Genomic DNA, 15,738 nt, shown 5'->3' with positions numbered 1-15,738 from the left:
GCCATGTGTATGAATCAGGGACAGAGAGCCATGTGTATGGATCGGGACAGAGAGGCAGGTGTATGGATCAGGGACAGAGAGGCAGGTCTGTTGGCCATGTGTATGGATCGGGGACAGAGAGGCAGGTCTGTTGGCCATGGGTATGGATCGGGGACAGAGAGGCAGGTCTGTTGGCCATGGGTATGGATCGGGGACAGAGAGGCAGGTCTGTTGGCCATGTGTATGGATCGGGGACAGAGAGGCAGGTGTATGGATCGGGGACAGAGAGGCAGGTCTGTTGGCCATGTGTATGGATCGGGGACAGAGAGGCAGGTCTGTTGGCCATGGGTATGGATCGGGGACAGAGAGGCAGGTCTGTTGGCCATGGGTATGGATCGGGGACAGAGAGGCAGGTCTGTTGGCCATGTGTATGGATCGGGGACAGAGAGGCATGTGTATGGATCGGGGACCGAGAGGCAGGTCTGTTGGCCATGTGTATGGATCGGGGACAGAGAGGCAGGTGTATGGATCGGAGACAGAGAGCCATGTGTATGGATCGGGGACAGAGAGCAATGTGTATGGATCGGGGACAGAGAAGAGGGTGTATGGATTGGGGACAGAGAGGCAGGTCTGTTGGCCATGTGTATGGATCGGGGACAGAGAGGCAGGTCTGTTGGCCATGGGTATGGATCGGGGACAGAGAGGCAGGTCTGTTGGCCATGTGTATGGATCGGGGACAGAGAGGCATGTGTATGGATCGGGAACAAAGAGGCAGGTCTGTTGGCCATGTGTATGGATCGGAATAAGAGAGGCAGGTCTGTTGGCCATGTGTATGGATCGGGGACAGAGAGGCATGTGTATGGATCGGGGACAGAGAGCCATGTGTATGGATCGGAGACAGAGAGCCATGTGTATGGATCGGGGACAGAGAGCCATGTGTATGGCTCGGGGATAGAGAGCCATGTGTATGGATCGGAGACAGAGAGGCAGGTGTATGGATCGGGGACAGAGAGGCAGGTCTGTTGGCCATGTGTATGGATCGGGGACGGAGAGTCAGGTCTGTTGGCCATGTGTATGGATCGGGGACAGAGAGGCAGGTGTATGGATCGGAGACAGAGAGGCAGGTGTATTGATCGGAGACAGAGAGGCAGGGGTATGGATCGGAGACAGAGAGGCAGGTGTATGGATCGGGGACAGAGAGGCAGGTGTATGGATCGGAGACAGAGAGCCATGTGTATGGATCGGGATAGAGAGCCATGTGTATGGATCGGAGACAGAGAGGCAGGTCTGTTGGCCATGTGTATGGATCTGGGAGAGAGAGTCAGGTCTGTTGGCCATGTGTATGGATCGGGGACAGAGAGGCAGGTGTATGGATCGGGGACAGAGAGGCAGGTGTATGGATCGGGGACAGAGAGGCAGGTGTATGGATCGGGGACAGAGAGGCAGGTGTATGGATCGGGGACAGAGAGGCAGGTGTATGGATTGGGGACAGAGAGGCAGGTGTATGGATCGGGGACAGAGAGGCAGGTGTATGGATCGGGGACAGAGAGGCAGGTGTATGGATCGGGGACAGAGAGGCAGGTGTATGGATCGGGGACAGAGAGGCAGGTGTATGGATCGGAAACAGAGAGGCAGGTGTATGGATCGGGGATAGAGAGGCAGGTGTATGGATCGTGGACAGAGAGGCAGGTGTATGGATCGGGGACAGAGAGGCAGGTGTATGGATCGGGGATAGAGAGGCAGGTGTATGGATCGGGGACAGAGAGGCAGGTGTATGGATCGGGGACAGAGAGGCAGGTGTATGGATCGGGGACAGAGAGGCAGGTCTGTTGGCCATGAAGGTCCTTTGATGATCTGTGACGGCATTTGAATTAAGGGACAAGTGGGTTGTTAATCAAATATAAGTGACCGATAGTTAGAGCTGGGACTGTAGTGGACTGGAGGAAATAACTGCATCCACATGTCAACCTTGACTATCAGACTATGAACAGAGGACAATTAATGATCATAATGAATGGGATTGATATAGTGGCTCTCTAAGTCCCATGCATTCTGAACAGCTGGGGACAGTTTTTTCCTACTTGGTGTTTTTATGTTTATTGCCCTTGAATTGAAATGTGCAGCCAGAATATCTTTCTGTGCTTTGGCTCCAACAACAAGTACCTCGGTCTCGTCTTGAATTAGCTGGAGGAAGTATTTAAATCACTAATACAGTCTGATCATTTATCAGCGGAGTAATCCTCTGGACACTGCGCTGACCTTAAAACCTACACTATCACACTATCAGCAGGGGACAGCTAATGATAACAGGGGTCTCTACCAATGTACTGTATAGCCTATAAAACACACCTGGCCAATGGCAGACATTTCTGTGCCTGAAAACTCATGGTTACCTGCATCTATCACAGTGGAGAGACGTAATGCTACTATAGACAGTATGCTACTACAGACACTGTGCTACTACAGACACTGTGCTACTACAGGCACTATGCTACTACAGACACTGTGCTACTACAGACACTATGCTACTACAGACACTGTGCTACTACAGACACTGTGCTACTACAGGCACTATGCTACTATAGACACTGTGCTACTACAGACACTGTGCTACTACAGACACTGTGCTACTACAGGCACTATGCTACTATAGACACTGTGCTACTACAGACACTATGCTACTGCAGACACTGTGCTTCTACAGACACTGTGCTACTACAGGCACTATGCTACTATAGACACTGTGCTACTACAGACACTATGCTACTGCAGACACTGTGCTACTACAGACACTGTGCTACTACAGACACTAGGCTACTACAGACACTGTGCTACTACAGACACTGTGCTACTACAGACACTATGCTACTACAGACACTATGCTACTACAGACACTGTGCTACTACAGACACTGTGCTACTACAGACACTATGCTACTACAGACACTGTGCTACTACAGACACTGTGCTACTACAGACACTATATCTACTACAGAAACTAAGCTACTACAGACACTATGCTACTCCACAGACGATATGTTACTACAGACACTATGCTACTAAAGACACTATATCTACTACAGAAACTAAGCTACTACAGACACTATGCTACTCCACAGATGATATGCTACCACAGACACTATGCTACTCCAGACACTATGGTACTACAGACACTATGGTACTACAGACACTATGCTACTACAGACACTATGCTACTCCAGACACTATGGTACAACAGACACTATGCTACTACAGGCACTATGCTACTACAGGCACTATGCTACTACAGACACTATGCTACTACAGACACTATGCTACTACAGATACTATGCTACTACAGACACTATGCTACTACCGACACTATGTTACTACAGACACTATGCTACTACAGACACTATGCTACTACAGACACTATGCTACTACAGACACTATGCTACTACAGACACTATGCTACTCCACAGACAATATGCTACTACAGACACTATGCTACTACAGACACTGTGCTACTACAGACACTATGCTACTACAGACACTGTGCTACTACACAGACACTGTGCTACTACAGACACTATGGTACTACAGACACTATGCTACTACAGACACGATGCTACTACACAGACACTGTGCTACTACAGACACTATGCTACTACAGACACTATGCTACTACAGACACTGTGCTACTACAGACACTATGCTACTACAGACACGGTGCTACTACAGACACTATGCTACTCCATTGCTCTTGTGGCTGAATGGAAGCAAGTCCCCGCAGCAATGTTCCAACATCTAGTGGAAAGCCTTCCCAGAAGAGTGGAGGCTGTTATAGCAGCAATGTTCCAACATGTAGTGGAAAGCCTTCCCAGAAGAGTGGAGGCTGTTATAGCAGCAATGTTCCAACATCTAGTGGAAAGCCTTCCCAGAAGAGTGGAGGCTGTTATAGCAGCAATATTCCAACATCTAGTGGAAAGCCTTCCCAGAAGAGTGGAGGCTGTTATAGCAGCAATGTTCCAACATCTAGTGGAAAGCCTTCCCAGAAGAGTGGAGGCTGTTATAGCAGCAATATTCCAACATCTAGTGGAAAGCCTTCCCAGAAGAGTGGAGGCTGTTATAGCAGCAATGTTCCAACATCTAGTGGAGAGCCTTCCCAGAAGAGTGGAGGCTGTTATAGCAGCAATGTTCCAACATCTAGTGGAAAGCCTTCCCAGAAGAGTGGAGGCTGTTATAGCAGCAATGTTCCAACATCTAGTGGAAAGCCTTCCCAGAAGACAGGAGGCTGTTATAGCAGCAAAGGGGGGGACCAACTCCATATTAATGCCCATGATTTTGTAATGAGATGTTTGACAAACAGGTGTCCACATACTGTTGGTCATGTCGTGTATGACACGGACACTGACAGACACAATCAGTATGAATGAAATACGAGAGGGACACTGAGGGACACAATCAGTATGAATGAAATACGAGAGGGACACTGACAGACACAATCGGTATGAATGAAATATGACCGGGACACTGACAGACACAATCGGTATGAATGAAATACGAGAGGGACACTGACAGACACTATCAGTATGAATGAAATATGACCGGGACACTGACAGACACTATCAGTATGAATGAAATATGACCGGGACACTGACGGACACAATCGGTATGAATGAAATATGACAGAGACACAAACTCTCCAACTCCTATACAAAATATACAAAACATGACAAAGCGAAATCCCCAAAATCCTCTTCACTTCAAAACATTCACCCCCTCCCCCTCCCCACAAAGAAAAGTGAGACAGACGACCCCACTACGGAGAGATGAAATAGGAGTTGTGTCTGTCCTTCTCTTCACTGTCACCCCTGAGCCTCTCTCCCTCTCCACTCCCTCTGCTCTTTGACTGATGTGACGCGGCCTGTAACAAAGTGCCATGCTGTAGCCATCTCAGTGGCCGGCACCGGGTGCTGCGAGCCCGGGAGATAATGCTCTGTTTCTCTCTGCGGGAAAAGTTCATTGTCGCCGTGCGATTTTGATTGATAGTACGTGGCAGATTGAGTACTCAACCGAGCGAGGCTCGCAATAAATCCTGACTCAGACAAACAGAGTTTGAGGACTGTTGGGGAGTGACTGGAAAAGGCAGTTATCGATTGGAGGAGGGGGGCGCCAGGGAGCGCGGCAGGGGGGAGGCGGCTAGTGGAACCGATAGGACAAACAACAGCTTTGAACACTCAAAGCTGACTTGGCAAAAATAAAAAATGATTGAAGGCTGGGAAAGTGAGGAGAGGAGCGGAGGAGGAGTTAAGAGGGTTGACAAGGTGGTGGTGGTGGTGGTGTAGAACAACTGTTTGATAAGGTAAAAGTTAACTTGTTCTCTCCAGGGTCTAGAAAGAACTCAACATTCTAAATAGGATCTATGCCAGAGCTGCAGTGAGAGAAGAGACATACATCACTGCCCCTAGTGGTGACGCTAGAGGGATATTCCTGGTTGCATTGAGAACTGGGGGGGGTTGATTCTCATCAACCCATCTAATCCCTCCCTCCCTGGTTTAGTCTGCTTTCCTACAGACACTGGGAGTCAAATTCACCTTTCAGCAGGACAAAACACAAGGCCAAATATACACTGGAGCTGCTTACCAAAATGACAGTCTGGTCGAGTTACGGTTATGACTTAAATCTACTTTAAAATCTATGGCAAGACCTGCAAACGGTTGTCTAGCAGAGATCAACAAACTAGAGCTTTAATGTTGTTGTGGGGGGGGTTGTTGTGTATCAATTCAGGCTGTAACACACAAACAAAATGTGGAATAACGCAAGGGGTATGTTATCTTCTGAAGGCACTGCGTACCTATCGACTTATAAATATCCAGAAGAACACAGGAAATGGTGCAGAAACATTGACATTGGATGGTTAGAGATGGTGCGGTGAATAACGAGATGAATCATGATGTCGGCAGCTTAACCAGACAGGCACAAAGTTATATGAGACAATATGTTCCTTTTAGTAATTTTGTCCTTTTCCTGGAAACACACAACTCCACTACACCTATTTTAGACAACAGTCTATTTAAAGGCCTCTACTATCCACTTGAAAAATAAAATACAAACACTATTCACCTTTGAAGATTCAACAGAGGCTATATGAGACATGGAATGAAAGAGGGGGAGAAAGAAAGAAAGAGAGAGAGAGAGAGAGAGAGAGAGAGAGAGAGAGAGAGAGAGAGAGAGAGAGAGAGAGAGGAGAGAGAGAGAGAGGGAGAGAGAGAGAGGAGGGAGAGAGAGAGAGAGAGAGAGAGAGAGAGAGAGAGAGAGGGAGAGAGAGAGAGAGAGAGAGAGAGAGAGAGAGAGAGAGAGAGAGAGAGAGAGAGAGAGAGAGAGAGAGAGAGAGAGGGAGAGAGAGAGGAGAGGGAGATAGAGGGAGAGAGAGAGAGAGAGAGAGAGAAATGGGAGAGGGAGAGAGAGAGAGAGAGAAATGGGAGAGGGAGAAAGAGTGTCATTTCCCCAAATTTGAAACCCTTATTCAAGGCTTCAAAGACCTCTCTGATGATAGGATAGGCTACCCGTCCTGTTGTGGGGAGAACGCAGAGCTGTGGGTTGGCAGCGCACTACATTGCTGCCTGCCATAAGATGAGGGACAGTGTCTGACAGACCAATCAACCCGCACATGACCTCTATGCTTATTGTTATTGATGTGTCCTTGATGTGTCCTTGATGTGATTTATCTATGACGGGTGTCAGAGACTCATTCTCAATGTTCTGCGTCATTCATCTCTGATCCTACACTGTTAACTCTACGGTTCGTGATGGTGTTCGTGATGGTGTTCGTGATGGTGTTCATGATGGTGTTCGTGATGGTGTTCATGATGGTGTTCGTGATGGTGTTCATGATGGTGTTCGTGATGGTGTTCGTGATGGTGTTCATGATGGTGTTTGTGATGGTGTTCGTGATGGTGTTCGTGATGGTATCTGATTTGGCATCATCCCATTTTGCAGGCCGTTTTCATGATAATTGATTCACTCAAATCAAATCAAATGTTATTTGTCACATGAGCCCGAATACAACAAGTGTTAACAACTTTACCGTGAAATGTTTGCTTAACCCACAGTGCAGTTAAAAAGAAACAAAATGAACAAGCAGATACAAATGATATAGTAACACGATAAAATACAATAAAATAACAATAGTGAGGCTGTATATGATGATTGATTGAGGTAATATAGTAAATGTAGGTTTGGTTTGATGATTGATTGAGGTAATATAGTAAATGTAGGATTGGTTTGATGACTGATTGAGGTAATATAGTAAATGTAGGTTTGGTTTGATGATTGATTGAGGTAATATAGTAAATGTAGGTTTGGTTTGATGACTGATTGAGGTAATATAGTAAATGTAGGTTTGGTTTGATGATTGATTGAGGTTTTTATTTATTTATTTTATTTTACCTTTATTTAACCAGGTAGGCAAGTTGAGAACAAGTTCTCATTTACAATTGTGACCTGGCCAAGATAAAGCAAAGCAGTTCGACAGATACAACGACAGAGAGTTACACATGGAGTAAAACAAACATACAGTCAATAATACAGTATAAACAAGTCTATATACAATGTGAGCAAATGAGGTGAGAAGGGAGGTAAAGGCAAAAAAGGCCATGGTGGCAAAGTAAATACAATATAGCAAGTAAAACACTTGGAATGAAAGTTTTGCATTGGAAGAATGTGCAAAGTAGAAATAAAAATAATGGGGTGCAAAGGAGCAAAATAAATAAATAAATTAAAATTAAATACAGTTGGGAAAGAGGTAGTTGTTTGGGCTAAATTATAGGTGGGCTATGTACAGGTGCAGTAATCTGTGAGCTGCTCTGACAGTTGGTGCTTAAAGCTAGTGAGGGAGATAAGTGTTTCCAGTTTCAGAGATTTTTGTAGTTCGTTCCAGTCATTGGCAGCAGAGAACTGGAAGGAGAGGCAGCCAAAGAAAGAATTGGTTTTGGGGGTGACTAGAGAGATATACCTGCTGGAGCGTGTGCTACAGGTGGGAGATGCTATGGTGACCAGCGAGCTGAGATAAGGGGGACTTTACCTAGCAGGGTCTTGTAGATGACATGGAGCCAGTGGGTTTGGCGACGAGTATGAAGCGAGGCCAGCCAACGAGAGCGTACAGGTCGCAATGGTGGGTAGTATATGGGGCTTTGGTGACAAAACGGATTGCACTGTGATGGACTGCATCCAATTTGTTGAGTAGGGTATTGGAGGCTATTTTGTAAATGACATCGCCAAAGTCGAAGATTGGTAGGATGGTCAGTTTTACAAGGGTAAAATGAGGCAGTGATCGCTGAGATTTTGGTTGAAGACAGCGAGGTGTATTTAGAGGGGAAGTTGGTTAGGATGATATCTATGAGGGTGCCCGTGTTTAAGGCTTTGGGGAGGTACCTGGTAGGTTCATTGATAATTTGTGTGAGATTGAGGGCATCAAGTTTAGATTGTAGGATGGCTGGGGTGTTAAGCATGTTCCAGTTTAGGTCGCCTAGCAGCACGAACTCTGAAGATAGATGGGGGGCAATCAGTTCACATATGGTGTCCAGAGCACAGCTGGGGGCAGAGGGTGGTCTATAGCAGGCGGCAACGGTGAGAGACTTGTTTTTAGAGAGGTGGATTTTTAAAAGTAGAAGTTCAAATTGTTTGGGTACAGACCTGGATAGTAGGACAGAACTCTGCAGGCTATCTTTGCAGTAGATTGCAACACCGCCCCCTTTGGCAGTTCTATCTTGTCTAAAGAATGTTGTAGTTTGGGATTAAAATTTCTGAATTTTTTGGTGGTCTTCCTAAGCCAGGATTCAGACACAGCTAGAACATCCGGGTTGGCAGAGTGTGCTAAAGCAGTGAATAGAACAAACTTAGGGAGGAGGCTTCTAATGTTAACATGCATGAAACCAAGGCTATTACGGTTACAGAAGTCGTCAAAAGAGAGCGCCTGGGGAATAGGAGTGGAGCTAGGCACTGCAGGGCCTGGATTCACCTCTACATCGCCAGAGGAACATAGGAGGAGTAGAATAAGGGTACGGCTAAAAGCTATGAGAATTGGTCGTCTAGAACGTCTGGAACATAGAGTAAAAGGAGGTTTCTGGGGGCGGTAAAATAGCATCAAGGTATAATGTACAGACAAAGGTATGGTAGTATGTGAATACAGTGGAGGTAAACCTAGGTATTGAGTGATGAAGAGAGATATTGTCTCTAGAAACATCATTGAAACCAGGAGATGTCATTGCATGTGTGGGTGGTGGAACTAATAGGTTGGATAAGGTATAGTGAGCAGGACTAGAGGCTCTACAGTGAAATAAGCCAATAAACACTAACCAGAACAGCAATGGACAAGACATATTGACATTAAGGAGCGGTATGCTTAGTCGAGTGATCAAAAGGGTCCAGTGAGTGCAGAGGTTGGTTGGGGGTCACGGCGATTTAGACAGCTAGCCAGGCCATCGGTAGCAAGCTAGCATAGGATGGAGGTCTGTTGTTAGCCACCTCTTGCGTTCCGTCAGTAGATTAGTGGGGTTCCGTGTGGTAGAGGGGATTAATCCCAATCACACAACAACAACAAAAATAAAAACAATAGATATAGTTATAGAGGCCCAAGAAGAAAACATAATAATAATAAAAATAAATAAATTGTCCGATTGTCTATTCAGATAGCAGCCGGTAAGACAGCTAACGGTTAGCAGGCCGCAGATGGGCGTTCAGGTAACTTCGCGACGGAGGAGCCAGCCGGATCTCCTTCGGGTAGATAACGTCGGCAGTCCAGTTGTGAAGGCCCGGTGGGGCTCCGCGTAGGCAGTAAAACGGGTCCGGATAGGTGACTGCAGCCCAGGAGTGATTGATGGAACTCAGGAGTGATTGACAGAGCTGGCTAGCTCCGGAATAATTGATGTTTGCTCCGGGAATCGACGAAGGCCAATAGTCACACGGATAGCAGCTAGCTAGCTGTGAGATCCGGTATGAATGTCCAGAGAGCAGTCGAAATCCAGGGACATGGAGAGAAAAATTGGTCCGGTATGTTCCGTTCCGAGCCGCGCTGCGCCGTACAGAACTGGCGATAGATTTTCGAGCTAAAGGATTGCTGATGACCACAAACCGTGGTTAGCTGAATACTAACGATTTGCCAGTAAAGAAGCTAACTAGCTTCTGAACTAGCTTCTGGATTAGCTTCTGGCTAGTTTCAGGCTAGCTTCTTGGAGTTTCTGGCTAGCTTCTTGGAGGATTACAGATTTGAGGTAAATAATACTTTTTTATAAATATAAATTGGTGAGGCGGGTTGCAGGAGAGTGTTTTGAAGATGAGTTGATGGAAAATAAAAATAAAATGTATGTGAAAAAAGTTGTAAATATATATATATACAGGACACGACAAGACGAGGACAAAAGACGTCTGAACTGCTATGCCACCTTGGAGAGGTAATTTCTACATGTCGGTAGGTGGTTGTCACGTTCTGACCTTAGTTCTTTTATTTAGGTCTGTGTTTTAGTATGGTCAGGACGTGAGATGGGTGGGTTGTCTATGTTCATTTTTTTTATTTTTTATTATTTTTTATTTGGCCTGGTATGGTTCTCAATCAGAGGCAGGTGTCGTTAGTTATCTCTGATTGAGAATCATACCTAGGTAGCCTTTTTCCACCTGTGTTTATCTCTCATTGAGAATCATACCTAGGTAGCCTTTTTCCACCTGTGTTTATCTCTGATTGAGAATCATACCTAGGTAGCCTTTTTCCACCTGTGTTTATCTCTGATTGAGAATCATACCTAGGTAGCCTTTTTCCACCTGTGTTTATCTCTCATTGAGAATCATACCTAGGTAGCCTTTTTCCACCTGTGTTTATCTCTGATTGAGAATCATACCTAGGTAGCCTTTTTCCACCTGTGTTTATCTCTGATTGAGAATCATAGCCTTTTTCCACCTGTGTTTATCTCTGATTGAGAATCATAGCCTTTTTCCACCTGTGTTTATCTCTGATTGAGAATCATAGCCTTTTTCCACCTGTGTTTATCTCTGATTGAGAATCATAGCCTTTTTCCACCTGTGTTTATCTCTGATTGAGAATCATAGCCTTTTTCCACCTGTGTTTCGTGGGTGTTTATGTTTATCTTCTGTTCCACACGGTTAGTTATTTCACCGGTCGTTTATTGTTTTGTTTCAGTGTTTTCAGCTCGTTGTAATAAAGAGCATGAACACGTACCACGCTGCGCATTGGTCCTCTGATCCTTCTCATCAGAAGAGGAGGACGACCGTTACAGTGGTGAAAAGCATAAAGTCTGCGTAGCCATTTAAATCATTTCAGGTTGAAAGAGATTAATGTGTTTGAATCAAAAGCCATTGTCAAAAATGTTGTATTGTGCTGTTAATATAACAACTTTTTCCTCCTATATATTATCATCCTCCTTGTTGTCATCCTGTATCACATCTGGCTGTGATTGGGAGTCCCGTAGGGCGGCGCACAATTGGCCCAGCGTCGTTCGGTTTAGGCCAGGGTAGGCCGTCATTGTAATTAAGAATTTGTTCTTAACTGACTTACCTAGTTGAATAAAGGTTAGAGAAAGAGAGAGAGAGAAAGAGAGAGAGAGAGAGAGAGAGAGAGAGAGAGAGAGAGAGAGAGAGAGAGAGAGAGAGAGAGAGAGAGAGAGCACACGGTGACAAGAGTCTACCAAAGCCTCTATGAATTATGGGTGAACGCCTACAGTAAAATGCTTATTCAACGCCACAGTCTTTGAGTAATGCGTCACTGCGCAGGCACACTCACACATACACCGACACAACATGTATGTAAAATGCAGACTTGCCACCGTTTCCTCAAACCTTCCACAGCAGATGACTACTACTTGAGGAAGCATGTGACTGGCAGCATTCCCTCAATGAGTTCAAATGTAAAAGTGGGACATCAATGGAGTTGGAATTTCCTCATTACCTTTGAGTTTCCCCTTTGAAAGTCAGTGGACAAAATTTGGGTCAAATACAAATATGTTCTAACTTAAATACAGAGAAATTAAAGGAGAAAACAATGGCTGCTACCCTCAACCCAGCAATACCCACTAACATTACATATTTCTCTCTCACTGGTACACCCTGGTCTTCTAAGTTTCTCCTTTACTCCTCTACTCTCTCTCTCTCTCTCTCTCTAAGGTATGAGCAAACAGGAAATCAATACACCCAGTGTGCTGTACTCTGCTCTACTCCCGGGAGGAACAGAGATAGAGCTCTATCTGCACTGCAGGGTGTATACAAGTATACACTAACACCTGGACATGACAAGGCCTTACCCCAGGGGGTCAGGTTTAAATGGAGGAGAAACAGAGAGAGGGAAATGGGAGAGAGAGAGAGAGAGAGAGAGAGGGGAGACAGAGAGAGAGAGAGAGAGAGAGAGAGAGGGAGAGAGAGAGAGGGGAGACAGAGAGAGAGAGAGGGAGACAGAGAGAGAAAGAGACAGAGAGAGGGAGACAGAGAGAGAGAGAGGGAGAAGAAGGAAATGGGAGAGGGAGACAGAGAGAGAGAGGGAGAAAGAAAGAAAGAGAGTGAGAGAGAGCTATATCTAGGATGCTTTGCTCTCTCACTGTGACAGTGAGAGAGTACAAAACAAAACAAAATATGAATGTTTTCCGATGGACTAAACCTATGACCATATATGAATCATGAGATAGGACCATAGCTAGGTCTATACACTTGAAGTTGGAAGTTTACCACACTACACATTTCTTGTTAACAAACTACATTTTTGGCAAGTCGGTTTGGACATCTACTTTGTGCATGACACAAGTCATTGTTCAAACAATTGTTTACAGACAGATTATTTCACTTATAATTCAATGTATCACAATTCCAGTGGGTCAGAAGTTTACATACACTAAGTTGACTCTGCCTTTAAACAGCTTGAAAAATTCAAAAAAAAGAAAAAAAATGATGTCATGAATTTAGAAGCTTCTGATAGGCTAATTGACATAATTTGAGTTAATTGGAGGTATCCCTGTGGATGTATCTCAAGGCCTACCTTCGAACTCAGTGCCTCTTTGCTTGACATCATGGGAAAATCAAAAGAAATCAGCCAAGACCTCAGAAAAAGAATTGTAGACCTCCACGAGTCTGGCTCATCCTTGGGAGCAAATTCCAAATGCCTGAAGTTACCACATTCATTTGTACAAACAATACTATAAACACCATGGGACCTGTTCTGTCTCCTAGAAATGAATGTACTTTGGTGCAAAAAGTGCAAATCAATCCCAGAACAACAGCAAAGGACCTTGTGAAGATGCTGGAGGAAACAGGTACAAAAGTATCGATATCTACAGTAAAACGAGTCCTATATCGACTTAACCTGAAAGGCTGCTCAGCAAGGAAGAAGTCACTGCTCGAAAACTGCCATAAAAAAGCCAGACTGCACATAGGGACAAATAAAGTACTTTTTGGAGAAATGTCGTCTGGTCTGATGAAACAAAAAATAGAACTGTTTGGCCATAATGACCGTCATTATGTTTGGAGGAAAAAGGGGAAGTCTTGCAAGCCGAAGAACACCATCCCAATCGTGAAGCACAGGGGTGGTAGCATCATGTTGTGGGGGTGCTTTGCTGCAGGAGGGTCTGGTGCACTTCGCAAAATATATGGCATCATGAGGGAGGAAAAAAATTATGCATACTTCCAAAGTTGTGGCAAAATGTCTTAGACAACAAAGTCAAGGTGTTGGAGTGGCCATCACAAAGCCCTGACCTCAATCCTATAGAAAATATGTGGGCAGAACTGAAAAAGCGTGTGCGAGCAACGAGGCCTACAAACCTGACTTGGTTACACCAGCTCTGTCAGGAGGAATGGGCCAGAATTCACCCAACTTATTGTGGGAAGCGTGTGGAAGGCTACCTGGTAACAAATACAATCAATTAGTATGTAAACTTATGACCCACTGGGAATGTGATGAAAGAAATCAAATCTGAAATTAATAATTTGACCCAAGATAAATTTAAGATAAATGTAAAGGCAATGCTACCAAATACTAATTGAGTGTATGTAAACTCCTGACCCACTGGGAATGTGATGCAAGAAACAAAAGCTGAAATAAATCATTCCCTCTACTATTATTCTGATATTTCACATTCTTAAAATGAAGTGGTGATCCTATCTGACCTACAACAGAGCATTTGTACTAGGATTAAATGTCTGAAATTGTGAAGCACTGAGTAAAAATGTATTTGGTTCAGGTGTATGTAAACTTCCCACTTCAACTGTAAGTGTCACAAAACAGTTAGAAACAGAGGACTCAAAAAATACTGTGTTGAAAAGTTTAGGGAGGAAGTGGGTAAAATTGACTGGTCACCTGTGCTAGATAGTATAGGTGTAGACAGTGCCTGGGAAGTCTTTAAATGTAGATTCCCTGATGTGGTCAATGTGATGGTTCCCATTAGACTGGCCACCTGTGCTAGATAGCGTAGGGGTAGACAGTGCCTGGGAAGTCTTTAAATGTAGATTCCTTGATGTGGTCAATGTGATGGCTCACATTAGACAGGTCAGGGTAAAGCGGAGATCAAGCCCTTGGTTTAATCATGAGATTCTAGAATCTATCCAAGCAAGGAAGAAGGCATTTAAAAATGTAAGAACTCTTAAGAGCAGCATGATTCATGATGTAATCTTCCGACTACAACTGAGGAAGAGGAGTCTTCGACCATCCACTACGGCAGGAGTACGCCCTCACCGTCCGTACAGTGGAATGAGCCTGGCGCTCCGCACCTTATTCAGAAGAGGATTGTGTGTGAAGAGTTTCTGATGGACTTGGCCTGCCAAGACAACAACCTCTCCTTGTTCGCAGTCATCGCGATGGCCATCGGTCTGGATAACCTTCTTCAGGAGCGTTGGTACCCCCATCGCCTCTCTCCATCTTTTGTTGACTGTTCTGATTCAGAGCCTGAACCCGTGAGGTAAGAGCCATACGCCTCCCTGCGTCTGAGCGGACAGACAGCTGGGGCTCAGTCACCATTGTCCCAATCCACCGAGGATGCCGAGCCGAGGGATGCCCTGTGTCATCATAATTTTCCACCAAACCTATTTTAGTACCGATGTCACTAGCTGGCTGTCCCTCATCTGTTGTATCTACAGCTCTAGTGGACTCCAGTGCCGCGGGGAATTTTATTGACCAGGCTCTCACCTCCTCTCTGAACATCGCCTCTTACCCTCTGTGTTTCCGGTTCATGCTCTGAATAATCGACCACGGGCATCTAGGGCAATCAAACACATCACAGCACCACTCACCATCATCGTGGAACCCCATGCACTAAGAAAGCCTTCCCTTTCTCATCATTGAGGTGCAAAGTCCTCCTTGGCCTCCTGTGACTCCAACGCACGACACCACCATCTCATGGTCGAGGCCACTGCCTGGACACCCAGATGTCGGAAGACCTGCTTTCCCTTATCCTGTGGTTCCATGTCGTTTGAGAGTCCTGTGGTTGCCTTCCAGGGCCGACATCCCGGTGGTTTACCAGGGTCTCTGGGAGTTTTTTTCCAAAAATCCACATCACCTGCCTCCTCATCATCGTCCCTGGGACTGTGCCATCGACCCATTTGCAGACTCTGTGCCTCCCTGCAGCCGCGTTGACCCCACAGGGCTGAAACTAAGGCTCTGTACACCAGGAGGCTCTCCAACAGGGTTTTATCCACCTCCTCTGCGACGGCACATTTCTTCTTCATGGCCAAGAAGGAGGGTGGTATCAACTTCACCACCAAGTACCGCTACCATCTCCCATCTCCCATCTCC

At 45.4% G+C, this 15,738-nt stretch overlaps 1 protein-coding gene across 1 annotated transcript in view; it reads right to left on the bottom strand.

Moving 5' to 3' along the window:
• The window catches only part of LOC121841478 (extensin-like), a 31,957-nt gene extending 16,993 nt beyond the window's left edge, over positions 1-14,964 (bottom strand). Inside the window, exon 1 of the mRNA XM_042310085.1 lies at positions 14,847-14,964. Within this exon, the coding sequence (XP_042166019.1) occupies positions 14,847-14,964 (118 nt within the window). The remainder of the gene's footprint in view (positions 1-14,846) is intronic.
• Positions 14,965-15,738: the final 774 nt, after the last annotated feature.

The sequence above is a fragment of the Oncorhynchus tshawytscha genome, linkage group LG31 (assembly GCF_018296145.1).
Source record: "Oncorhynchus tshawytscha isolate Ot180627B linkage group LG31, Otsh_v2.0, whole genome shotgun sequence".
NCBI classification, from domain to species: Eukaryota; Metazoa; Chordata; class Actinopteri; order Salmoniformes; family Salmonidae; genus Oncorhynchus; species Oncorhynchus tshawytscha.
Note: the sequence above shows the minus strand (reverse complement) of the source record. Positions and strands in the feature narration are given on the sequence as shown.